The 27,538-nt window shown below is 39.0% G+C and overlaps 1 protein-coding gene across 33 annotated transcripts in view; it reads right to left on the bottom strand.

The window, feature by feature from the left end:
- Window positions 1–27,538, bottom strand: part of QTMAN (queuosine-tRNA mannosyltransferase) — a 430,462-nt gene that overhangs the window by 317,159 nt on the left and 85,765 nt on the right. For 7 of the 33 annotated variants that reach the window (XM_089329220.1, XM_070070980.2, XM_017342825.4 and 4 more), the window contains one exon: window positions 11,640–11,701. The exons of 19 other annotated variants lie outside the window; for them this stretch is intronic. In XM_089329220.1, coding sequence (XP_089185346.1) covers window positions 11,640–11,675 — 36 coding nt within the window. In that variant the 5' untranslated portion in view covers window positions 11,676–11,701. Of the gene's footprint in view, window positions 1–3,952; window positions 4,286–4,424; window positions 4,599–11,066; window positions 11,105–11,639; window positions 11,702–27,538 lie in introns of those variants that run through there. 7 more of the 33 variants (XM_089329235.1, XM_070070976.2, XM_070070979.2 and 4 more) reach the window with 5 other exon arrangements.

Genomic DNA, 27,538 nt, shown 5'->3' with positions numbered 1-27,538 from the left:
ATGCAAAGGTAAAAACAGTCAGAGAAGGGTGAAATTTTATACACAATATTTTTAAATGCAAAGTATTGGCCTATAAATTATTATTTCCAAAAGTATGACCAAAAACACAGCTTAAAGGTCAAACACAACTACCTATACCCAATACTAAGATCAAATCTAGATAATAACTTGCCTAAATTTTGATTATGTAGGAACTCTTTTCCCAGGACTGCTTTTGAATGTTAAAAGGGCTTTCTTTATTCTCAGTGACTATAAACTGCTCAGATAGAAAATTTGAGTTCCAGATACTTGAATATATTCCCTGCTTTGAAATAAGTTCTATCCATGCACAGGTTGCTTTAGTAATTAAGGTACCAACAACCCTGCCACCATGAATGAAAAGGGAGGAATTGATTAAAATGATGTTATGTAGGGTGTGTTGCATAGGAGATAGTAGAGACTTGTTTACTTTGTCCTCTGAGGTCAAAATAAACGACTGGAATAGAATGAATGCAATTTAAGGTAGACAATGGAGAAGTTGTGAGGCACCGATTCACCCTACTAAGATACTCTGAGTCATTTCTTCTGTAGATTACAAATTAAAAACATATACAAGTTGCTTTCTTCTAGGGCAGTTTAAGGCAGAACAAGCAGATGTAAAGATAACCTCTTATGTTTCTTTTGGACATGAAATTTTATCACACATAACCATTGCCTGTGTACTGAAAAATATGAAGCTGTCACTCTAAGAATTAAAAGAAATAATATACCCCAAATGCCATCTGAGATAAAATCTGATTCGGTATGCCCTTAGCCAATGAGGCTTCTAAGGATCTCATAGCTCCTTCTTGTAAACCAAAGTCAGTAAAAAAAAGTTATCATAAAAGATTTCTTAAAAAAAACAAAACAATAAATATTACAAAATATCTTTGTTTAAACGGCAGTCTATGCATTGAGTTAAAAGAAATCATATTATTCTTGGGATAACTTACATATAATGAGCATTGGTATTAAACTATTTTGAGTATTTTCTTAAATAACTGAAGAGTAGGGGGCTGGCACTGTGGTAAAGCCACCGCCTGCAGTGTCGGCATCACATACAGGCACTGGTTCAAGTCTCAGCTTACAGGACTCATCTTCCAATCTAGCTCTCTGCTATGGCCTGGGAAAGAAATAAAAGATGGCCCAAGTCCTTGGGACCCTGCACCCACGTGGGAGACCTGCAGGAAGCTCCTGGCTCCCGGCTTCGGATCAACGCACATCCAGCCATTGCGGCGAACTGGGGAGTGAACCAGCTGATGGCAGACCTCTCTCTGCATCTCCTTTTCTCTCTGTGTAACTCTTTCAAGTAAATAAATAAATCTTTAAAAAAAAAAATAGCTGAAGAGAAGCAATAAAGAGGGGAGGTGTGAGATTAGAAAGAGCGGAGACCTATCACCTGAAGGTGTAAATAACATTTTTAAGTTTTGTGAGCCATTTAAAATATCTTCAGAATATATGAAAGATCACAAGATAACAGCATTTTTTAAAGACAGGGAAGGCTCTCCTACCCCTTTGTCACTAAATTATCTTTCCCTCAAACCATCTTTGAAATAATTTAATTGAAGTTGTCTTGGAAATCATAAACAATTCTACATAACATTCCACAGACACTCACAAATTCATTCATTCATTCTTTCACAAAGTGCTAACTGAGAATTGATATCTAGTCTCTGCACTAAATGCCCCAGTGAAGAGTTTCTGTCCTCACCAGACACATAGCATCATAATACCAACACGTATACAGGTGAAAAGTGTTCATAAGGGAACCAACAGTGAGTGACTATATAAACCAACTACCCACAGAGTTCAAAGATCCTGGCAACTACCTATGCAAAGGAACCAGGAAGTACAGCAGATACTCAACACTACTCCAAGTCTCCTTTTCTACCAGAAAGCTAAAATACATTTTCAAGAGACAGTAATTGCTATGCTATAATTTGAATATTCAGTGTTACCAAAAGTCATGTATTATTTTTTTATTTGACAGGTAGAGATATAGACAGTGAGAGAGAGAGAGACAGAGAGAAAGGTCTAGCTTCCACTGGCTCACTCCCTAAATGGCTGCTATGGCCAGTGCTGTGCCAATCCAAAGCCAGGAGCCAGGTGCTTCCTCCTGGTCTCCCATGTGGGTGAAGGAGCCCAAGCAATTGGGCCATCCTCCACTGCCCTTCCGGGACACAGCAGAGAGCTGGACTAGAAGAGGAGCAACCAGGACTAGAACCCAGCCCCCACCTGGGATGCCAGCACCGCAGGCGGAGGATTAACCAAGTGAGCCATGGCGCCGGCCCCAAAAGTCATGTATTAAAGAGAGGGTCGCCAGGATTGCACTACTGAGAAATGGTGGAATCTTTAGGAAGTGAGGACTGGTGAGGAGACTGTTGGGACACTGCAGGCATGCCCTCAGAAGCTGGTCCTCGGCTGACCTGTTGAGTTCTAGTGAGTGGGTTGTCATATGAACCTGAATTTGGGCCAACTGACTCTGCTTCTTGACTTGCCACGTTTTCCTTTTTATATATGTGCTCTACCATCCGCCATAGGCCAGAGCCATGCTGCTTGCATTCTGAGCCTCCAAAACTATGAGCTAAATATACCTTTCTTTCCTTCATACACAGTCTGTCTCGGGTTCGTAAAGATTGCAGCAAAAGTTAATACAGTTACATGACACATTTGGGCATCCATGTGAGCGGCATCCATTTTTAAAGAAAGGAAAAAAAAAAAAAGACAGCTTCCCATGAGAAGGTTTCTGAGCACTCCCTTTGTTGTTCTTCCTACTTGAAAGTAAACACAATTTTTAGAGGTGCAAAAGTCACCAGCGTAATAAGAGGCAAGGCTTACATGCTAAGAGTGGCAGAGAAGAGGTTACCTGGATTCGTGATGGCATCGGTTCCCTGTGACACACAACAAATAAAATCACGACCCCTCCAGTCATTTTCAGTAAGCTGTTCTAATATTAAAATCAAGAATCATTTTTACCACTAAAAGAAAATGATATGGTCTGAATATGATACGGTTCTCAAACTCACGCAGGTGGTTAAGTCCCACAATCATAAGCTGATGGTACTAAGAGTGGAGAAATTTAATCCAATGATGGTGTCTAGGAGGTGGACCCACTGGGAGGCCCCTGGGTCACTGGGGGGATGTCCTTGGAAGACAGTTTTCTCACCAGGGTTGCCTGTAGACTGAGTCAGGCTCAGTGCTTTCTCAGCATCCTAGCTCCCCATGAGATCATTTTTCTGTACTCTCTCAGCTGCTGCCGTCCTCTTGGTCTCATCAGTTGACTAAACCAATAGGGTCTAATTGGTCTTGGACTGGAGATGTCCAGATCCATGAGCTGAAATAAACCTCCTTCCCTTCTCAGTAGTTTGTCTTAGGTGTGTCATTGTAGCCACACACGGCTAACTGCTACATAAACAAGAGCAAAGAGGAGACACTTGAATTAGACTAACTATGGCACCTCCTTTCTTGATTTAGATCTTCCTAGCCAGCAGAAGTAAAAACAGTTGTGAATTCATATTTCTATCATGTAGCTACAGTGTTTGGTAATCTGGATTACTCTTTTAAAATGGTCAAATTCCTCCATGGTCTGCTATTTCTTACATAGTCATTATACTATTTTTTTTTCTTTTCTAACTGGAACTTTTAATCTTCCAACTCTATAAATCAACATTTTATAGTGTATATATATATATATATATATGTATGTATATACATACATATGTGTATATACACACACATATCACATGTACATATCATTCATACACATTTTATATATACATATCACATACACATATTCATGTACGCATACATAAAAACCTGAAGGTCACAAAGAAAGGGAGAAGGAAGGAAAATGGAGACAGAAAAGGAAGGAGAGTTTTAATTTATTTGAGAATATAAACCATGGTTTTCAATTTTGTGAGCACTTCAAAACTACCTTAAGAATAAATGGAGGGGCCGGCGCTGCGGCTCACTAGGCTAATCCTCCGTCTGCGGCGCCGGCACACCGGGTTCTAGTCCTGGTCGGGGTGCCGGATTCTGTCCCAGTTGCGCCTCTTCCAGGCCAGCTCTCTGCTGTGGCCTGGGAATGCAGTGGAGGATGGTCCAAGTCCTTGGTCCCTGCACCCCATGAGAGACCAGGAGAAGCACCTGGCTCCTGGCTTCGGATCAGCACAGTGCACCGGCTGCAGCGGCCATTGGAGGGTGAACCAACGGCAAAAGGAAGACCTTTCTCTCTGTCTCTCTGTCTCTCTCTCACTGTCCACTCTGCCTGTCAAAAAAAAAAAAAAAAAAAAAGAGTAAATGGAAGGGCCAGTGTTGTGGTATAGTGGATTAAGCTGCTACCTGCAATGCTGGCATTCCACAAGTCCTGTAAGCTCTATTTCTGATCCAACTCCTTACTAACACACCTGGAAAAGCAGTGTAAGATGACTCAAGTGCTTAGGCCCCTTGCACACATGTGGGAGTCCTGGATGGATCTGCTGGCTTCTGGCTTCAGCCTTGCCTTGTTGTAGCCCCTGCAGGCATTAAGGGAGTGAACCAGCAGATGGAAGATCTCCATCTCCCTCTCTCTCCCTGTAATTCTGTATTTCAAATAAATAGTTTAGAAAAAGAACAAATGCAAGATCACAAGATAACAGTAATGCTTTAAATACAGAAGATTCCCCCCCCCACATACACATTTGAAATGAGTGACTCTGTTTTTGAAGTTTTCTAAATTAAAAAGTCTATATCCCTGCAGATGCTTCGCATATAATGCACCAGCGGCATTATTATATTGTTAGTATTCCATCCATCTCTAGGCATCTCCCCAAGGTAATAGTCATTCTGTATGTTCATTTCTCTTGGACAAGTTTTAAATGTGTACTCTTCTTGGGATAATTTCTATTGTATGGTATTGAAGAGATTCATTAATTTCCATCACCATCTACTCCATACATCACATATACTTTTTCTGCCTCTTTTGTTCAGATATATTTTAATGTGGCCATTCAAGGGAAAATTACACATTCCAACAACATTTGAGTTCCTCTCAGTTACCCTTCCAGTGGTTCAGGGTACTGACAGAGTAAAGACTCGCGTGCTTCACAAGCTCTCCTTTTCTGCCCCCATTTGGGAGGATTTCAACTTCAACTCCCTTGTGCCAAAAAGCAGTGGGTAAGGTCGAATGCTCTTCACTAACAGTAGCTGACTTTTGAAGGAAGGAGACAGAGTTAGGAGAAATCACTCATTCCAGCTTATAAAGAATCTTAGCATATGGGGTAAGCAATCTCGTACCCTATTTCCCTAAAATAGAATTAGGGAACCATAACAGGTCGGGGGTGGAAAAAAGAAAGGGAAAGGAAAAAGAATTAGAAATTTTTCACTTGTATCTGAGTATAGGCCATACTTAAAAGGGTGAAATTACTGAAAGTTATGTAGCCCTGAATTCTCACTGAGGTTAAAAAACAAAAAACCTACATATGCACAAAACCTGTAGTTTATATATTCCTTAGCATTGTTCATAGGTAGGCATTTCCTCTTTAAAAATAGATGAAAGCTACATTCTTTTCTTCTTCAGACTGCAAGAATGGAAGAAATAAGGATAATAAGCATAGTCGAATAGCATAAATGCTTTCATTTTAAAACTATATTCAAAGACAATTTACAACAGTGCATGTGACCTCAAAAGAATATTCAGGGAATAAATGGTCTCCTTTGTTTACAATACCGTTCCAATTTCAATTTCATCTTCAGTTATCGCCTTTAAAACAAATATATCTGGGGTCCTTACATGATATGAAGTCCTTTTTCTCAGGCCCACTTTTATTTGTTATCTTTTTAGGTGCACTAAAGATTGAGTTTACAATAAACTGAACAGACAGCGTACAAAAGGCTTTTAGAACTATACCATATGGTCCAGGGAAGGGAACAATCTGGACGATCCCCGTTTCAATCTGCAAGCTTGTCCACCTCTATAACACATTATACCACTGTAATAAAATATTAAGATAGAAACGTAAAAGCGAAAATAGTCTATCTTTGGCTTACCAGGCAACCATCCTTCTGACAATTTGCTGGTAAACTTAATAAACATTTACTTTAATTTATATCCTGAGATTTTGTATGCAATGCCAGGCATACAAACCTAGACCACTATTCAATAGAAACAATATTTCAGCAGGGATATGTGTGGGTATTCAACTTATGCTTCAGAAATTTAGAAGGAAAAAAAAAAAAACCTTTTTACGGGGGCTTATTGGCAGGGGCTGATGTAACAGATGACACATTCTTGGAAATCAAATAAAAGCAATAGGGAAATACCCATTGTTGTCTGGAGAAGGCCTAATCACATGGACACAGCTGGAACCAATGTAGATCATTCATTAATAAAATTGTATTGTAGTAGCCACTTTTTGATGCATTTCAATTGCTGCTGTAGCCAAATCCCTGAATTTCTTTGTTTGATGTTAGTAAGATTGTTTTAATGGGAAATATGAGAAGATTTAGGATAGCAAAAATAAAAAAAAATGTTCTCATGCTAAAAATGAGACTAGCTCAAAAAGCTAAATGTCACTTTACCTTGCAATCTACTTACACTATCAGCAGCTTAAAATATGCAGTGTAAACCTGAAAAGGGGGAACTCATATGGTACTATAGATAAAAAGTGAGCAGTGTGAGATGCCACAGAAAACATATGAGATATTTGTGAAAGTATTCTACAGAATGATAATATAAGATGTCAGGGAATGGGAGAAATTAAAATGTATTGACAATTAGGAGGGGGAATCAAACAACTGAATTAACACAGATCCTTCCATGCAATGTTTCTATTGAATTTCGACACTAATGTATGCACCATGACACTAAAGTATATATGTTCTTTAAGGGAAGACTACTCATCTTTTTAACCACATAAACTTAGAAATCGCTACTTGTTATTATGTCACCAATATTTGATATCAAATAAGATACTAAAATCACATCCCCAAGAATTATGCCAAAAAGCTAGACTGATACTCACATGAAATAAAGTACTAGTTATTATAATAAACTTAGTACATAATGTAATAAAATCCTAGTTAAAATAATAAACTTAATCTTTATATAGTTTTGCTTACTAAATTTGCTTTTCCCTGTCTCCACAAATGTACTAATTAAGTTACTACATCATAATTTCTGAAAACTGTATAATATCAAACAATAAAGATACAATAGCTTTGCTATGTGTTCTGAATTAAACAAAACTTCAGAAATTATTGCCTAGAAAAATGAAAACTTCTACAGCATTTAGTAAAAAAATTGCTGAAACATTATTTCTCTGATGACTCTGTGTATAGTTAGAATAAATAAATAAATAGGACAATCATGCAGTATTACCAAGTCACTGAAAGATATATTCCTACCACAGACAAAAATAAAAAGCTTAATTGCAAACACAAATTATACTTCTGCAAAAAAATGCATTTAAAGCCCATGAATAATATTTAATATGCAATGAACTTTATTAATATATGTGAAAATACAGAATGAAGAGTTTTTGTCTGTATTCTTTAATCATCAATTCTAGTATTATCAGACCTAGGCATAGAAAATTCAATATAGAAATTCATGGACTTAACCAGACCAAAGGAAAAAAACCTTTACTGGCATTCCTTCTTGAAACTGTTGTAACTCAGAAGCTTAAAATATTGACCTAAAAATTTAATTAATATAACTGAACAAGCATCCCACCTACATTCTGTTTAGCAATTCTGCAGGAAAAAATGCCACTGAACTCAAGTTTAAAAAGACAGCACTGAGGGGAATGGGAAATCATAGCATTTATTACATGTGCATTATACACACACATACACACACACACACACAAAGCAATTTCAGAATCTGTTTGTTTTGCTAGTGTAATGAGACAATATGTTGCTGAACCTGTTTTTGAATGACAGAAAATAACAGGTGAGTTTATTTAATGCATATTTCTGATATACCTGTGTTTTACAAATCCTTTCAATGATTTTAAAATATTGTCTAAATGTTAGCCTCCAGGAAAAAAAACAAATGTTAGATTGCACAATTTTACCTTAATGTATCCATAATAAATGTATTTCCTAGTATACATGGCATATAAAAATGTTTCACATTAATAATTCTAACACGAACTACTGTTTATTTTCTTTTCAGTCACATTTGTTACAGTTACAAAAATACATGTTTTTCCTCCCAAAGCAATTCTTCTATTGCCAAAAATCACTGACAATTTTTAAAATAAAAATCAGTCAAAATAATATCAATTTCCTAAAAAATACATTCTATCAAACTACTCTTATCTTGATTGCAAAACATTAATTTTTAAAATAGATCACTTGAAAGTAAATCATTTGCTTCTGCTTAATACAACGGAGAACACATTTACATTTTGAGGAACATTCTACGAAATTTCACAGAATGCTTGCTCATAGTGAAAAATCTAGTCTCCTGCTCAAATCACCTCCATTTAAAACTCATACTGCCACATGTTCACACCCCTTCAAATACTAGGTCACTAACTGTAATTCAGTGAGAATTGGGAAACTTCACTGCACTTCAACATTTTACCTTGCATTCTGATTTCAAAGGAAACATTTTAAATGTGCATCCTTCATTTTAATGGAAGTTCACTTGCTTATCTGGCAACACTTATCAGGCATTCTAAAAATGAGCATTCAATTTGTAAAAGATATGAACTGACCCTGAGTTTTAGACAAAAATAGAAAACAATGGCAGACTTTTTGGTCTCAACAAGAGATACCCTGACATAAAAATCCATATAAAGAAGTAAATATTACACAAAATTTTCCTTTCAAATAATAAGTCATGAAGCAGACAAATTCTAACTTATCAAAAAAACAATGTCAACATGACCAAAGTTAGCAGTACTCAGAAGGGCTTTTTGCAAAGTGTGGCAAAAATGCAACTGTAAAGGAAATCTCTAAGAAAGTTGGAAAAGGCTAATTTAAAACAAGCTTCTGTAAGGAACAATGCCACTTACTAAATGTGAAAGTTGTGGGGAGAATGATATTTCTATCTCAGGGAAAAAAAAAATTGTTTTTCACAATAGAAGTCTGAGTGAAGAAGGAGGGAGACAAGAGCAAAAAGAAATGGTCTAGGTGGGAAAGACCAAGGTTACTTGCCTTCCTTCACTGATACTGTGAGGGTAGACCCTCTGCCTCACATAAACCAATGCCAGATTCAAGCCTCACAAAACATTTTGGCTGCAAGCCTGTAACAGTGCCAGGCTGTTTGTTATTTCTGTGCTAGACTCCCTCAATTGAGACAGTGTGGGATTGTCACTTTGATGAACATAGAGAACAAAGAATAATATAGTAATGGGGGGGGGGGACCTTTAGACAGGTTAGTGTTTTGTTTTCTTTGACAAATCTTGAAAAGATCCAAGAAACAAAACTGATGCTAAAGAATGTACTGACTGCCTAACAAAATTAAGGTTGAGTACAATATTGTCAACAGTTTAAAATGTGAAAAATTAGCATTCAAAAAAATCAAACTTCAAAAGGGTCTAAGTTGCTTAGTTACCTGTTTAAGAGGTCAGAGGCCAAGAAATACACAATTCACAATCACATAATCTTATTTAACATCTGACAGTAAGAAGACAGACCATAAAATCTGGCAAACAAAAAAGAACTAATATAATTTTTAGGTCACTATTCAGAAAGAACTGTGTCAGCTGCTATCTGACCTTGATTTCTCCACAATTAAATAATCTGATGAAAATATTATAACATTCTGAATCTGAATACTTCATGCCTTCCCATGGAAAGAGGTGGTAAATGATAAAAAATGCTTAAAGGATTAAACCACAAATCATCTAGAAAGTTGTCACAGCTACAAACAGGAAAACCGTCTCTTCTATCCTATTCAATTCTGTACTAGAAGCAAAGCTAACACAAATGATAAAGCCGAGTGTGTGCTGTTGCAACCTTCAACTAAATAAACCATCTGAATCTGATGACTAAAAACACCAATAAGCCATTAGCTCCTAGAGGTATGACCTTTTTCTCTCTAATGCAAAAGATAAGTGGAGGTAGAGGTCCATTTTCTACAAACCAAATGAAAAGAAAGAATGAACTGTGACAAGCCCAGATCCCATGCTGGCATAGTTTACACCAAGCTCAGCATCATGTAGAAGCAGTATGCTTCTCCCTGCCAATCAGGGAGGGGGAAAAGTTGTACAACTTATACAGTGTTGATAAATAACACCAAAGGTCTACTAGTCCCTTCCTCCCGCATATCTCTATTGAATCAGCTGTTTAAAAGAAGACCTATGGCTGTTGCAGAAATAGCAAGAACTAAAGCAGTAGCCTCAGATGTTACACATGGAAGCATGGAGCATTTACCACCTGAGCCTATCTAATTTCCGACAAAATGATCCCCTGCCCAGTTTTGTTCATGGCCACAGAATCTGACAGCAAGTCACGATCAGTGCTGGGAGAGGCAGTGGGGGAGTGAGAATGTGGTGAAGAAACCCAGGGAGAACAGTAGCCAAACTTCAAACAATACACAGCTTCTCTTACTATTCAAATTAGACTCCCTTCACAACCCTTTGGGATAGCAAAAGCTGTGGTAAAGGGTTCAGGTACAATGATTTACTTTGGGTGGCAAGGCTAAGCCTGCCATGTACTTAAAGAATGGATTATTTTGCTCTTCATTGTTCTCCTTTTACATTTTCCTTTCTCTCCTCTAGGACATATTGCTGATGCTATTACCACATGGGACACTGGTAGTCATACGAAAGGCATTCATGTATTGCCAAAGTGGTCCAGAGAATGATGTCTGCTGGCTTTCATTCAACAAGAAAGAGGAGGCAAAACCAGGATGCAAAGAGGAATGAAAAGTGTACAAGAAGCCAAGAGATAGGCTGAATTTTCTATATTAATTGTGCAGATGAAATGAGGGAAAAATTGAAGAAATGCAGCCAAGCTAACTCAATTACAAAGAAAGATTAAAGGAGTTAAATGTGTATATCTGGAGGAGGCATTTAACCTAAAGGATAGCATGCCCCAGTCCCACGTCAGAGTACCTGGGTTCGGTTCCAGGCTTCGGCTCCCAATGTAGACCCTGGAAAGCAGCAGTGATGGCTCAGGTCATTGTGTCCCTGCTGCCCATGTGGAAGACCTAGCTTACTCTCCCACTCCCCAGTTTGACCCCAGCCCACCCTAGTCATTGAGGTCACTGGGGAGTGAACCAGCAGATGATAGCTAGCTTGCTCTCTTTTTCTGTCTCTTTATATCCGTGTGTCTCTGTCTCTCTCCCTCTCAAAGAAATAATTTTTAAATGTGTATAGTTGGCTGACAACCAAGAAACAATATGAGAGCTGTCCACAACTCTCCAAAGTATATACATAAAAAGAAGAGTGGGGAATATTTATCTACTACAGAAGTGTGAATATATGAAATAATAAGGTAAAATAAAAATCTGACTTCAAGTAGTAGGGAAATAATCTGGGAAAACCTAAGAAAGCTTGCTTGCTTCCTCCTATTTAGAAACATTGATGATCTCACTGACCCACATTGCAGTAAAATGATAGGATATGTCCACGGACCCCAGAGGATGGAACTGACAGAGACAGAAAAATGAAGTCCTATTTGCTTACCTGATGATCCAGATACTCTTTTGTATCCTTCTGCATGTCCAATCTATCTAATGCAGAGGTACCTGTGAGATCACAGCGAATACAGTTACGATCTTCAAAATAAACCCAGTCTGAATTCTCAATCCTAACCACAAGAGCGACTTGGATGAATTAGTCTGGTTCTTAGATAATTCGAAATGGGAGAAGAACATCTAAGAACAGAAGTGTTCTAAGTGATTCTGAAGTTGTTTTTAATCAATAAGACCTTTTCTGGCTTTCCCAAACCAATTATAACTCAAAAATCATAAAAATTCAGATTAGAGGTCCTGCTGTATGGCCTTCCAGAGCCTATGCACTCCTAAATGACATACTCGTATGTAAAATGTGGGTTTTTGTAAGTGGATATGTCTCTGGGAGAAGGTCAGTAGTTTGTCAGATTTACAGAAGGATCCACAATCCAAAAAACTGTCAAAAATCTCTGCTGAGCATTGTCTGAAATCGCAGAGGCAGGTTGGAATACATATGGATAATCAGTCCAGATTAAAGGTTTCTACCTCAAGGAAACAAGACACTTGTAGGTCTGGGGTAGGTACCTTAAGAACACTGCTTTCTGGGATAGCAATACCTCAGGTTTAAACCTAACTCACATAGCCCAGTGTGCCCGCAAGCCCTCACAGTCTTAAAAAGAACTGAGATGTTACCACACACCCAAGGGCAGATATTGTGACTTTTCCCATTCAGCAGTCAAAGTCTTAGGTATATCAATATGGACAGGGTCGAAACTAACATAGTAACTCATCCAAAAAGGAGCATATATGACAAGCAAAAAAGGAAGAGCTATCAAAGCAATAGGAAACGTGACTCCTGAACAGTGTACAGAACACAGTATTGCAGGATTAGCTAGACATGCCTCTTCAAAGAATTATTTCAAAGAGTAATCACAGAATCAGAATAACCTACATCAGTTAGAAACCAAGTTGCGGGAACCTTCCAAGGCACCAATATAAATAAGATAGATAAGCATTTGTAGCCACAGAGAATACCCTGTGCTGGGGACAGTCACCAAAACAAAAAACAAACAAAACCAGAAAAGGGTAAAAGAAAGGCAGAACAGATAGACAACAGGTAAAAAGAGAGAGAAAAAATTACCTTTTTAGGTGGCCTGCTTCAAATAATGATCATGCAGTACATTCTTTCCAAAAATAATTTATTTAGACATTCACCTACCAAGCATCCACCAGGTACTGTGGTTAGGGCTGAGAATTCAGCAGTGAACAAGGCAAACAGAGGCCTGCCCTGCTGGAGCTTAATTTCAGGGAGCGGAGGAAGGATGCGGGGAGACAAGCAAGAATATCAGCAATATCATTTCAATTTATGAGACACAATATGAAAGAAATAAACCAGAATGTGGCCAAGGCATGAGATGATAGCCTATATCTCTCTAGTACATCACAGAGATCTTCACTCTGATTCTCAAAGTCAGTTGGAGGTTTAGAGAATTGAGACCAACAAGGTACCACAGAAACAGCTAGTCAGTCCTTATATTTCACAGATGAACACAGGATAACTATTCTGGAAGACAAGGAACCACAACCTCCTCATTCCACATTCCAAATACACACACCTATACTGAATGATGACTTTATGATCTACACTCTACCTTTAGAGGACAAATCAGAGAACAAGGAACTGTATCTCTTAAAAACCTGACTGAGGACACTATATACTTTGTGTACTTAATACAAAGAACCACATTCTTGCCAAGTTCCATTCAATTAAAAAATTTTGCATTTTGCTTCTACAAATTTGATCAATTTTTGCCATCAAAATGGGCGGGGGGGGGGTGGAACATGGTAGTTAATCTCCAAGAGGGATTTCAATAATTCTCAACTCTTCCATGCTTTCGTCTTAAGTCTTTCCCTCATTTCATGGTTGGTCTGAATGATCAACAGAATGTAGTGAAAGTGATAGTGTCTACTTGAAATAGGATCCTACAGATTTCCTCTTTTTTTCTCTTGGATCACTCATTGTGGAGGAAACCAGCTGCCAGCTGCCACGTTAAGGACACTCATGCCAGCAGTCACATAGCCTCTTTCCAAAGAGTCAGAATCAACCTAATAACCATGTGAGTGAGCAATCTTCTAAGTACATCCTTCAGGTTAGTCGAATATCCAGATGACAGTCACCTTGGCTGCCATCTTGACAGCAATTCATGAGAGACCAAGAGACAGAACCACACAGCCTGCACACCATTCCTTCTAGCATGCTGTCTAACTCCTTGTAATCTAGGGGCTCAAAACCTGAAAACTACATTTCCAGATGTTCTTGTATCTTGCCTTCCACAGAGGACACAGCTTTAACAAAATCTGTGCAAGATATGGAAAACATGGTGATAGCCAATATTAAGAGTGCAGTGAAGGCATTTCATTCTGGGACAATCATATAAATATTCCACTAAATAATTCCTAGTACCAACTTCTAAGCTCCAAGTAGCAGTGGGCTTTCTACTAGGATAGTATCATGGTATTACTCTTGTGCTGTTCATAGCTATTGACAGCCAAGTTTGCTTCATTGGCATTTTTGAAAATCAAATACCATGTTACATATCTCTGTATGTTTAAACTAGCTCACTGTCTGTAACTCAAAGCAACTGTTGCCTGTAATTGACTATGCAACTAATAATCCACTCTATCATCCACAAATTTTCCTATCTTGTACCAGGAGCACTCCTATGATCCTCTTCTTTTGTATTACTAATCCCTTTATGTGAGCAATGGATCCTATTCACTTATGACATATCGAGGCATTTGCTCCGTTTTCTCTATCTTCAGTCTTTTCCTTTCCACTAGCTCTTCAAACATATATATATATATATTTTTTTTTTTGACAGGCAGAGTGGACAGTGAGAGAGACAGAGAGAAAGGTCTTCCTTTGCCGTTGGTTCACCCTCCAATGGCCACCGCAGCTGGCGTGCTGTAGCCAGCACAGCGTGCTGATCCGATGGCAGGAGCCAGGTGCTTCCTCCTGGTCTCTCATGTGGGTACAGGGCCCAAGGACTTGGGCCATCCTCCACTGCCCTCCCAGGCCACAGCAGAGAGCTGGCCTGGAAGAGGCGCAACCTGGACAGAATCCGGCGCCCCGACCGGGACTAGAACCTGGTGTGCCAGCGCTGCAAGGCGGAGGATTAGCCTAGTGAGCCGCAGCGCTGGCCAAACATATTCTTTCAACTCTATCAACTATTCCTGTCAAGCTTCATAAAATAACAACAATAGCTTATTATCTTTTCTCTGACTTCCATTCAATGCTCAAATTACCACAATGTGGCTCCCTTAGCCATTCTCACTCTACTGAAATAGCTATTGCTAAGGTTAGCAAGAACCAACCAATTTTCTATTTTCAGTTCTCACTTGATGAGACTGTACCATTGGTTTCCAGAGCAAAATCCTCATGCAGCTCTCCTGTGGCCTCTGATTTCTCTATCTTACCTCTAGTTCCCTTTCCAGAAAATCTCTAGGACTTTATCAATAGGGAAATTATGGTTTCATTGGGTCCCTAGACTCAGGACTTGAATTCCATCTATATATTGATAGATCGTTCCCAAATCTAAAATACTCATACCTTTCTTTTCAAACCATAAACATAATTTTTTTTTTTTTTTTTTTTTTTTTGACAGGCAGAGTGGACAGTGAGAGAGAGAGACAGAGAGAGAAAGGTCTTCCTTTTGCCGCTGGTTCACCCTCCAATGGCCGCCGCTGCAGCCGGCGCACCGCGCTGATCCTGGCAGGAGCCAGGATCCAGGTGCTTTTCCTGGTCTCCCATGGGGTGCAGGGCCCAAGCACCTGGGCCATCCTCCACTGCACTCCCTGGCCATAGCAGAGAGCTGGCCTGGAAGAGGGGCAACCGGGACAGAATCCGGCGCCCCAACCGGGACTAGAACCCGGTGTGCCGGCGCCGCAAGGTGGAGGATTAGCCTATTGAGCCACGGCGCCGGCTACCATAAACATAATTTGTATCTACCCATTTGATACATCTAGCTTTATCAACTGTCACAAAGCACCACTAATAACCTCCTTAACTTAAAGAGATCACTTCAAAAGTAGCTTGAGTTGACCAATACCATTAGGAAAATATGCATACTGAGAACTTGAAATGTGGCTTTTCTGAATCGAGATGTACTATAAATTTAAATGCAAAATGAGTTTCAAATACAATGCAAAACATATGAAAGCAAAATATCTCAACATATTTATATTGATTATATATTAAAATAATAATTGAGATACACTCAGTTAAATGAAAACGTATTAGTAAAATTGAGATGAGTATTGTAGCACAACAGGCTATGACAGAGCATCCCATGATAGAGTACCTGGGAATGAGTCCCACATGCACTTCTGGTCCACCTTCCTGCTAATGCACATGCTGTGAGGCAGCAGGTGATGGTCAAGTACTTGAGTTCCTGCCACCCATGTAGGAGACCTGAATGGAGTTTTGGCCCTAGGTTCAGCCTGGCCCAGCCAGCCCTAGGATGCAGCAGTGATTTGGGGGGTGAACTAGCAGATGGATGATCTCTCTCTCTCTCTCTCTCTCTCCATCCTACCCCCATCACCAGCCTCGTCTGTTGCTCTGCCACTCAAACACATTAAAAATTAATAATATCCAATATATATTAGTAAAAGTATAACTTCTTTATGTTTTAATTTATTTTTATTTTTTGAAAGGCATAAATATAGAAAGAGTTCTCCCATCCTCTGAGTCACTCCACAAATGCATGCAACAGCCACTGGTGGGCCATGCTGAAGCCAGAAGCCTGAAAGCCAAATACCTGCTGCCTCTCACAGTGCATATGAAGAGCAGAGCCAGGACTCAAACCGAGACAGAGAAAAAGGTCTTCCTTTGCCGTTGGTTCACCCTCCAATGGCCGCCGTGGCCGGCGCGCTGTGGCCAGCGCACCGTGCTGATCCGATGGCAGGAGCTAGGCATTTATCCTGGTCTCCCATGGGGTGCAGGGCCCAAGGACTTGGGCCATCCTCCACTGCACTCCCTGGCCACAGCAGAGAGCTGGCCTTTAGTTCCAGTATTTTTAAATGTGTAAGTTCAACTAAGACCAGAGTAAGTCAAATTAAATACAGCTTCTACCAATACAAATACAAATATAAAACCTCACAGAAAGAGGAAATTTAGAAGCAAAACTAGGTAAGTAGAGGAGAATTCAATAATGAAATAATGGAAGAGGACACAAAAAAGTCTTCTCTGAGCCCAACATGCTCAGATGAGAATCCCTAAAAGGCAGAAGGCCTTACTGTGGACAGCAAAGTGGCAGGGCCTCAGGATGTGGCATGTCTGAGAACCTGCCGAAGAGCTTCATGGCTCTGCATCAGTATGCTGGTGGAGGATGGGGTCAGTTCTTTCCTTTTTTTTTTTTTTTAGATTTATTTATTTATTTATTTGAGTTACACAGAAAGAGAGGAGAGGCAGAGAGAGAGAGAAGTCCCATCCACTGGTTTACTCCCCAATTGGCCGCACCGGCTGGAGCTGTGCCAATCCAAAGCCAGGAGCCAGAGCTTCTTCTGGGTCTCCCACATGGGTACAGGGACCCAAGCACTTGGGCCATCTTCTACTGCTTTCCCAGGACATAGCAGAGAGCTGGATTGGAAGTGGAGCAGCCACGATTAGAACTGATGCCCACATGGGATGCTGGCACCGCAGGCGGAGGCTTTACCCACTAAGCCACAGCGCCAGTCCCAAGGGGGTCAGTTCTTGAACTGATTTCATGTTGTGAGGGGAAAATCTCATAGAAATGATTAATACCTAAATGATAAGGTTATACAGTTAATATTTTAAATGTGTTTTGGTATTTTGCAAACATCTTTCAAAATGCAGTTATCACATGGTAAATATATAAATATTTGGGCAAAGATAAAAATATTGATTATATATGAATAAGTATCTCTAGAAGGATATACTAAATAGCTGACAACTCACAACTGGTTTGTGAGTGTCAAGTGACCACAGTATAGGAGAGACAGGGATCTAGAGGGATCTCATATCCTTAGATACTTTGTGGAACTAAGCTAAGTGAATTTAGTAACTATTCAAAAACGTTTTAAAATAGTTTTAAAGTCTAAAACTTAAAATAAATAAAATAATGCTGAATGGTGAAAAATCTATAAATCTACTTATTCATACCTACATACATGGACAAGGGGCTCTTTGACAGTAACAGGTTTATAGAATTTCAGCCTCAATGAATGGATTCTAGCATCCTATCTTCACATAATATCCTTACCCCTGTTCTCTGTACCTCCACCACCAGAGATATATAACCAACATGCATATACAAAGGGCATTTCAAATGCTAGATAATGCTATCTCAGAACCTAAGTGCTTCAAGACATCAAAAACAAAAACTAAAACCAGATATCACTTGAATAGTAAAATGGATTCACGAGCTACCAATATAGAAATATATTTCATAAATTTTTAAAGTTATGCAAGGAAACACATATCTTTTTAGAAGTCAGAGATTCCAAAAGTGTAGAGATTCAAAACAGGTGTATGACTTCTTAAAACAAACTTCCTCAAAGCTAACCGTTTAGTAAACTATTTGCTTTACCACTTGCAAACCAGAAGACCCATAGCTGGCAACCTCAGATAGCAACGCTGAGCCCTTTTCTTTTGAATGTAAAGATGTTCTCTGACATCAGTAATCTCACTACACAAAAGTGACACAATTACTGTTCAGAGGGGTGAGCCATGCTGTTCACCCCTGAGCAAGAGAGGGCCTTGCCTGCCAAAGACATGAACTCTCAAAAGGCTGGCCTTCCCAAATGATAAGCCAAGCTTCTTTGGGCAGAGATGTGCTAAACTTGTCACAACTCAGAACTTTTCACAAAATTCACCCAAAAAAATTGCTTCCTCCCCTGAATGTGCTTTGTGCTGCCTCATTTTCTTCATTTTTAATTCACTGGTATTTTTAGCCAAGTGAAATAAGGTGCAGTTTTCCTCAATTTGTCTCAGTCCTACTCTTCATCTTCTGGGACCCAATTCATGTGATCCTTTAACAACTATTTATTTCACACCAAACTAGATATCTCCCTAAAGCCTACCAATCTAGCCTCTAGGCATATTTCTAAAATAAAAGCACTAGATCTTTGTAAACCTAAAATTTACATACTAAAGGAACAAATCAAGTATCAAAAGACTTAGTGGTATATAGCATTTGCTCACCTCTAAGTAGAGTTGAAAATTCATCTCAATTTATTATTTTTTTAAGAAACAGCTACTGACTTTTTCCCTTTGCAAAATACTGTGTTTAATGGACCTAGTTAAATTAGAGGTGATAGTGTAAAGCAAGTGTTTAAAGTTGGTAAATTCTAAACCTTTTAATAAAAAATCCATCAGTCAGAAGTTTTAATAAGCCTCAGCAGGACAGTGGAGAAAAAACAGTCTGTAGCTATCAAAAGAGGGTGATAGGCCATGATAACCTTAATCATTTGCATAGAGATTTATAATTTCATTGCTTAAAGGTTAATGAAATTATGTGGTATTTTGCTCACTTTTATCCAGTAAATTAGTTTCATGCCATGGTTTGTATATATGTATTGACTGAATCATGTAACAAAATGATTATTTTTAACAATTCGTCTACTACAGGTTTGACTTATACACTCCTAGGTGCACTATCATGATCTGCTCCAACTCTAACCAATAACTTGGTGCCACTAAAAAACAAAAAATTTCCAAAAGCATCTCAGAAAAAAAAAAAAGGAATCACAATCGGAACTCTAAAAGCACATTAATTTGTGATTGATTTGGGTTTTGTAAAAAGGTGGCTTAATTCCTTTATGTTCTTTATACATCAAATCAACAATAGTCAAATATTTACATGAAATCCACCCTAAAGCAGATGATATACTGCTCAAGACATACTGCTTGGAGACGAGGATAGATGGAGAAATGCAAACATGCAGAACAACCAAAACAGGGAAACCCATAAAATAATTTTAGGCTGGAGCAATTGTTTTAATATATAACAAAGAAACAACAACACATTAATGTGGCCTTGCTACACTGATCACCCTGGGTCAGCTGCTTTGCTTAGTGCCTAGTTTTGTTTTTTTCTTTTAAAAATTTACTTATTTATCTAAAAAACAGAGCAACTGAGAGAGAGGGAGACATTGGGAGAGAGCTTCCATCTGCTGATTCAGTCCTCAATGGTCCCAAAAGTCAAGGCTACTCCAGGTGATAGCCAGGAGCCAGGAACTCCATGATGTTCTCCTGCCTGGGTGGCAAGGGCCCAAGTTCTGTGCCACCTTCTGCTTCTACTACACTTTCACTTGTATACTCCTGGATGAATGAATATCATTATCTGTTGCAAACAATAACTGGGTGGGTGCCATAAAACAAAATATAAGGTTTCCAAAAGCTTCTCATTTGTATTAGCAGGAAGCTGGATTGGAAGTGGAGCAATCAGGATTTGAACTGGCAATTGGATCTGGGATGCCAGCTTCAAAAGTGGCAGCTTAAACTGTTGCACCATATCACAGCCCCTGCTCAGCACCCAGTTGTAACAGAAAACTGCAAAGAGCTTACCTTTAGGCAGAGTGGTGTCTCCTACCCTAGCTGCATACTATAATTACCTAGGAAGCTTAAAATAAAACTTGATACATGGGCCCCATAACCAGAGATTCTGGTATCATTAGTAACCTGAAGAAGCTCCCAGGGCCTGCATTGAAGTACAGCAGGTTAAGCCACTACCTATGACACCTATAGCACCCATATGAACATTAGTTCAAGTCCTGGCTACTCCACTTCCAATCCAGCTCCCTGCTAATGTGCCTGGGAAGGCATGGAAGATGACTCAAGTATATGGACCCTGCCATCCACATGGGAAATGCAGATGAAACTCCTGTCTCTGGCCTGGCCCAGCCCCAGTTGTTGCAGCCAGTTGGGGAATGAACCAGCAGATGTAAGATTCTCTCTCATTCCCCCTCCCCCCCCATTAAAAAAAACATTTTTTAAATTTTTTTAAGGGAAGAAGCTGCACAGATTCCTTTTTAATGTGCAGCTGAGGTTAAGAAACATGCCACAGAACCCTGGTTCTCAAAGTATGGTCTCTGCACCACCAGTAACAACAGCAGCAGTAGCAGTTGAGAACTTGTGAGAAATGCAAATTCTCAGGTCTCACCCCAGACCTAGTGAACCAGAAATTCTGGGGTGGGGCCCAGTGTTTTAATAAGCCTTTCAGGATATTTTGATGTACACACATGTGTGAAAACCACTGTCTTAGTATAAGAAGGACCTGGTGTTGCAATCCTCTCTGCACAATTCACAAGCTGTATGACCCTTGGTCAGCTCTCTGAACTTCAATTTCCTTACACGCAAAATACGGGAGCTAGCTACCGTTTGTTAAGCATTAAGTATGTGCATGAGAAGGTACTAAAAAGCATTTTATGTACATTATATCATTTAATCCTTACCACAAGACTTCCAGGCACACATCACCATTTTATATCCAAGATTGTGAAATTCATCCAAGACTGCAGAGCAAGTAAGCAGTCAGAATTTAAACTCAAGCTTTTAAAATTTCAAAACCATTATTCGTCCTCTGTTCCCCCAAATATTCTTGCTGGCCCTTCTTTCCTTCTGTCCCCTTTTCTTTCTTTCTGCCTTCTTTCTTCCTTCTTATATTTACTTTTTTCATTCCTTTTCTTTCCATTTTTCTTCCTTTTTTATCTGTCTGTATCTTTCTCACTTGATTCATAAGGATGCTTTTCTTCCTCCTGAATTGCTAGGGATTGCCAAGCATGTGTAGTATTTACTATGTGATTACAAAGTACTTAGCATTCTGCCATAAGCTAGAAAGAAAAAGATTAGAATATCAAAAGAAAAAAAAGAAATCAAAGAATGAAGTTATGAGCCTGTTGGAGAGATACATATTTTGCAAAACTTAGACACACAGGATTTAGTTCTCAACTAATGGGTAGAAGATAGAAGTAATTCAGGAATTCATGAGATTGGCGCTCTGAGACCAAGTCATGAGGCCAGAAGGAAATCTGACTTGTCCTAAAAAAGAGAATGAAAAGTCTCTTCCACACAGAAGAAACATCAGTTTAAGAATGGTAGAAAATAAAGCTAATTAGCCAAATGGGTCAAGACTATCAGAGTAAGAAGAGCTTAACTTTAATACAATAAAAATATAAAATGGATTATTTGCACAGAATATTTTTATATGCCTACAGTAAAAAGTAAAAGTGAAATCAAACTGTCTCATTTGGGACACCCAACCCTGCATCAGAATCCTGGGGTTCAAGTCCCACCTCCAAAATTCCCATCTAATGTCCTGTTAATGAGCATCTTGGGATGCAGGTGCTGACTCAAGTATTGGGATCCCTGCCACCACATGCGAGATCCTGGCTTTGGCCTGACCCAGCACCAGCTGTCATTTATAGGAGTGAACCAGCAAATAGAAGATCTCTCTGTGTCTGTATCTCTTTCTCTGCCCCACAAATAAATTAAAATACATAAATTTTAAAAGTCAAACCCTAAGAATTTATTCTAGGGAAAAACAGAAAAAAACTAGGGTCTCATTGAAAAAAAGAAAAAAAAAAACAGGCAGGCTACAAGCATTGTGACACAGAGGGTTAAACTGCCACTTGCGATGCCTGCATCTTAGAATGCCTGGGAACAACTCCTGCCTCCACTTCCGATCCAACTTCTTGCTAATGCACCTGGGAGGCAGACAATGGCTCAAGTACATGGGTCCCTGCTATCCAAGTGGGAGACCCAGATGGAGTTCCTAGTTCATGGCTTCAGCCTGGCTCACTCCCATTGTTGCAGCTATTTGAGGAGTAAGATAGCAAATAAAAGATCCTTCTCTCTCTGTTTCTCTCTCTCTCTCTCTCTCACCCTCTCTTTCAGAAAAACAAAAATGAATAAACATGTAAAAAAGGCAGCAGAAAAAAATAATTTATATTATTAAAATGTCAAACATAATCCATTTTATAATAGAATATTTCTTTTTTTTTTTTTTTTTTTTTTTTTTTTGACAGGCAGAGTGGACAGTGAGAGAGAGAGAGAGAGAAAGGTCTTCCTTTGCCGTTGGTTCACCCTCCAATGGCCGGCGCGCTGCGGCCGGCGCACCGCACTGATCCGATGGCAGGAGCCAGGAGCCAGGTGCTTTTCCTGGTCTCCCATGGGGTGCAGGGCCCAAGCACCTGGGCCATCCTCCACTGCACTCCCTGGCCACAGCAGAGGGCTGGCCTGGAAGAGGGGCAACCGGGACAGAATCCGGAGCCCCGACCGGGACTAGAACCCGGTGTGCCGGCGCCGCTAGGCGGAGGATTAGCCTAGTGAGCCGCGGCGCCGGCCTTATAATAGAATATTTCTATAGGCTATTCAGACTACATGATATTTTCAATTATCCACTAAGCCAACCAACACTGACTGAACACATTAAGCTAGGCACCAAGGATAAACTGATAAATAAGATACTGACTCAGGGCTCATGGAGCAGGTTTATTTAAGAAACAGACTGCCAAGTGTTTCATGCAACATTAAGTTATTAGGAATTCCAAAGACCACTACAGAGATCAGTTCTTAGGAATGACTTTTGTGAAATTCCCTACAGTCAGTGAAGTATAAGCTAACCAACATGTTCTGCACATTATTAGTATCCTGTCAATGTTAGCATCATAACCATAAGCTCACAAGGGAAGCATCCCTAGTTCATTTACATTTAGACTTACATATAACTAAGTAGGGCAGGCAAACATAAAATCTAGATAAGCCTCTTAACACTCACATCATTCATTCCATCTTTTGTGAAGAAATAATGAAAAATCATTCTCTGAAATCCACTGGAAGATTCCACCTATGTACTAATGATGGCAAATTGTGAGGCACAATGAGATGACTGAATTTATTAGTAATCTAAGGTTTCTCCCAGCATGTAAGGTTTCTAACTTTGCCAATAATAGTGCAATGCTGTATAATACCTTCTTTAGTTCTGCTATAATCTGGCAATTCCACAATGCCAATTTGTCTCTGAGAACCAACTAAAGAAGCAGGTATAAGTATATTCACCATACTAGAATGATGATGTGCTGGGATTTTCTTTCTGTCAGAATAAAGGTGAACTGAATTTGCTAGGATATTAAGAATAATAGTATATTTCAAACTAAATATATTTAAGAAGCAGTTATGAATCTTTAGTGGCATTGTTTATTAATAACTTCACAAATATAATCAAAGAACTAAATCCCAAGGTGAGAAATGACTTGAAAGATCACCTGATAAAACAGGAGCTTTTGTCCCACCTGGTATCTAGACATATGTAGTGTTGAAATTAAAACAGGGATAGAAAAGACCTCTTACATTTCTTTGGCCTCAATATATCCAATTCAAATACACTATGACATTTTACTAAAGTTCTATTATCTATCATCTAATTTATTCACAGTGGCAACTGTCTATGATAATGTGATAAAACTACAATGTTAGTACTTGACAGTGGTTCAATTTAAATAAAAGTTGTTGGTATAAAATCATCTTTTAAAATATTCAAACCATGCCATCCAGATATTCACATGCACTTGAATCTATAAGCATTAAAGAACTTGTTTAGATGTACTGGAGCTATACCTGCTGTCAAGAAATGAAGAAGTTGTGAAGGTTGATCAAACACATCTTTGCCTCAAGTACCATGTTAATGTTTTCCACTAACGCTGTTCTAAAAGTTAACAGTCAAAGTAATCTAAAGGTTTCTCTTTATTTCTATATTTAAATCATCACAGGTTTGATCAAGCATGCAAATCCCTTTGGGCTCAGGGTTCCCATCAAAATGTCTTATAGGAACATTAAAAATTGAGCAGGCATAAACAACTCCAACAGTGCAGAGCTCATGACAGCATTGCTGTGATCTGTGTGTTTCATGTGCAACAACACTGGGGAAGTTTGCAAGGGAATATGAGCAACTAATTACTGTCTTTTGCTGGAGGGCAGGTGTGCTGATCTCTACAGGTGTCTCTCTGCAGCGCTCTGCCTAACACATTGCCTCTTGAAGACACTCACTGTCAGGACTTGCTGAAGCCCTGCAAAACATCTGACAGAATACCAAACTGTTGGGTGTTCAGGAAGACACATGTTGTGACTTCTTAAAGTTGCCATGAAGGGGAAACAGCAGTTGGGGAGGATTCATATGGTTTATGAAAGAATAGTATAAGACAGTATAAAAAGTAAATAACATAAAATTAGATCTATCTGTCACACACATTAAACTGGGATACTGATGGAGACTTAATAAGCACAGACAATTTTTCAAAGCAAAGTCTGCTATTCCCCAAATAGCAAAGAAAGAAAACAAAACTAACCAAATAATAATTTTAGGTTGGAATATCACTGTTTATTCATGAAAGCACTGTGGCCAATGTTGGGTTCTAAGGACCACAAAAAAAATCTAATCAATTATCCAGTATAAGAAATTAATCAACACAATGGTCAATGATGATCAAGAAATTCATCAACAAAATGCCCTGAACATATGTCAGGAGACAGAAACCACACACATGTGATGCCTCTTGCAGGATTAATATTCCCTAAGACCCTTCCCATAATATTTGGAAAATATGCTACATAATGAAGAGATCCACAAACCAGAGCCAAATACAAGGGAACCTCAAAAAGTTTAGGGAAAATACATTGCCCTTTAATTCCATTTTTCCTTGAAATTTTTGAAGTATTTTTGTATTCCCTACTCTGCTATCTGCTACCTGTACAACCTTGGGCAAGAAACTTAATCTCTCTGTGCTTCAAATTTCTCATCAAGGGATAAGCAAGATCCACTGTCAAGAGTATTGTTAAATAAAACAATGTCCCTTAACTATTTGTCACAGGGCTTGACACACAATAAATGCTAAATAAATTATAACTTGTATCATGACAATTTCCTAAAAATATGAGTCTTCTGTGCTTTAGTAAAGCCCTAGCCAGTATAGAGGCACCTTGGAAAATAAAGGTTCACCAGTGTCATGCTGTTTTGAAAATGGGCAATGTCACATGGTGCATCTTTTCAAATATAAATATACGGCCTTATTTTTGAGCAAACAAACCAAGACTTTTAACTAATTACCTAACTTTTTTAAATCATTCAGCTTGGTGAAAAGAATTTTAAGGAGAAGTTAGTAGTGTTTTATAACAACGAAGTAACAAAAGTTCTCACCCTATTTCAAACTTCATAAGCTTTGAAAAAAATCTAGTAAAATCTTTAGGTAGTGAATATTGTTAGAATAAGAAAATATATGGATATTATAATGTAATATTTCTCCCAATATTGTATCCACATTTCTCTATTTAGTGTTTTTCTTTAATCAAACAGAATTAAGATATTTCAGATCATTACTATTAATCATTAATTATGGGGGCCAGCATTGTGGCGTAGTAGGCAAAGCCTCTGCCTACAGCACCAGTATCCCACCTGGGCGCTGGTTTGAATCCTGGCTGTTCCACTTCCAATCCAGCTCTCTGTTCATAGCCTGGGAAAGCAGTGGAAGATGGCCCAAGTACTTGAGCCCCTGTACCCATGTGGGAGACCAGGAAGAAACTCCTGGCTTCTGGCTTCAGATTGATTCAGCTCTGGCTGTTGCAGCCATTTGGAGAAATAAACCAGCAGATGTAAGACTTCTGTGTCTCTCCTTACCTGTAACTCTACGTCTTAAATAAATAAATAAATCTGTAAAAAATAATTATGCAAGCAAAAAATCATCAATCTTTTCTAAAAAAATCAACAAAGCAAGAAATAAAAATTTCACTCTACTGTGGAATGAACCAAAAAGGGGAAAAACTAAAATCAAAATGTATAAAATATACTTGAAAATAACAAAGTATTTCCAAAATCAATAAAAATTAGACCCAAGAAAACGGCCAGAATATAATTGTTTGAAGTAGTATCTCACCCACTCCCAGAAGGCCAGTCCATCAGATGCTCATTTCTTCAATCATGGACAAGGCAGTAACCTTCTGTTCTCTCTTCCTTTAATCCCTTCTTGTTATCCATGTTATCCATGTTATCCAGTGTCCAATGGCATCCAATCCTACTCTACAGTGATTTCTTTAATACAGAACTAATTACGTCACATCACCACTACCAAAGGTCTAGATTAGAGAGATTGGCATATGGATAATTAAGGTGGTGTATTTGTGTGTGTATGTGTGTGTGTGTGTGTGTGCCCATGCATATGTACATACATGTACAAAGTACTGAGGGAAGATAAACCAGAGGTCGATTCATTTTGCCTGCCATAAGGCAAGGAAAAGATATCCATACAACTAACAACAGCTGGATCAAAACAGTGACTACAAAACACATTCAAATCTCTATGCCAGGGCCTCTCAACTTACTCTGCCCTGATTGCACCCTACATTGTCCTCATTTAGACCTTGATACTTTTGCTCCCTAAACATAGCAAAAAAAATCTGAGGATATCTGGCCTCCACCAGTATCTAAGCCTTAAATCCCTTTTCATTCTCTGCACCTTTAAAGTTTTGAAAACATGATAGCCTTGGGCCAGCACCATTGCTCACTTGGTTAATTCTCCACCTGCGGCGCCAACATCCCATATGGGTGCCGGGTTCTAGTCCCGGTTGCTCCTCTTCCAGTCCAACTCTCTGCTGTGGCCCGGGAGGGCAGTGGAGGATGGCCCAAGTGCTGGGGCGCCTGCACCCACATGGGAGACCAGGAGGAAGCACCTGGCTCCTGACTGGATCGGCGTAGCTCTGGCCATAGTGGCCATTGGGGGGTGAACCAATGGAAGGAAGACCTTTCTCTCTGTCTCTAACTATGTCAAATAAAAAAAAATGATAGCCTTATACTCAAAAATTCCTCTTGTATGTATTTTTCTTACACAGTTAAAGTTTCAAAA

This window comes from Oryctolagus cuniculus, chromosome 3 (genome assembly GCF_051225735.1).
Source record: "Oryctolagus cuniculus isolate XC-2025 breed Fujian yellow rabbit chromosome 3, ASM5122573v1, whole genome shotgun sequence".
NCBI lineage: Eukaryota > Metazoa > Chordata > Mammalia > Lagomorpha > Leporidae > Oryctolagus > Oryctolagus cuniculus.
This window is presented reverse-complemented; position numbering and strand designations above follow the sequence as displayed.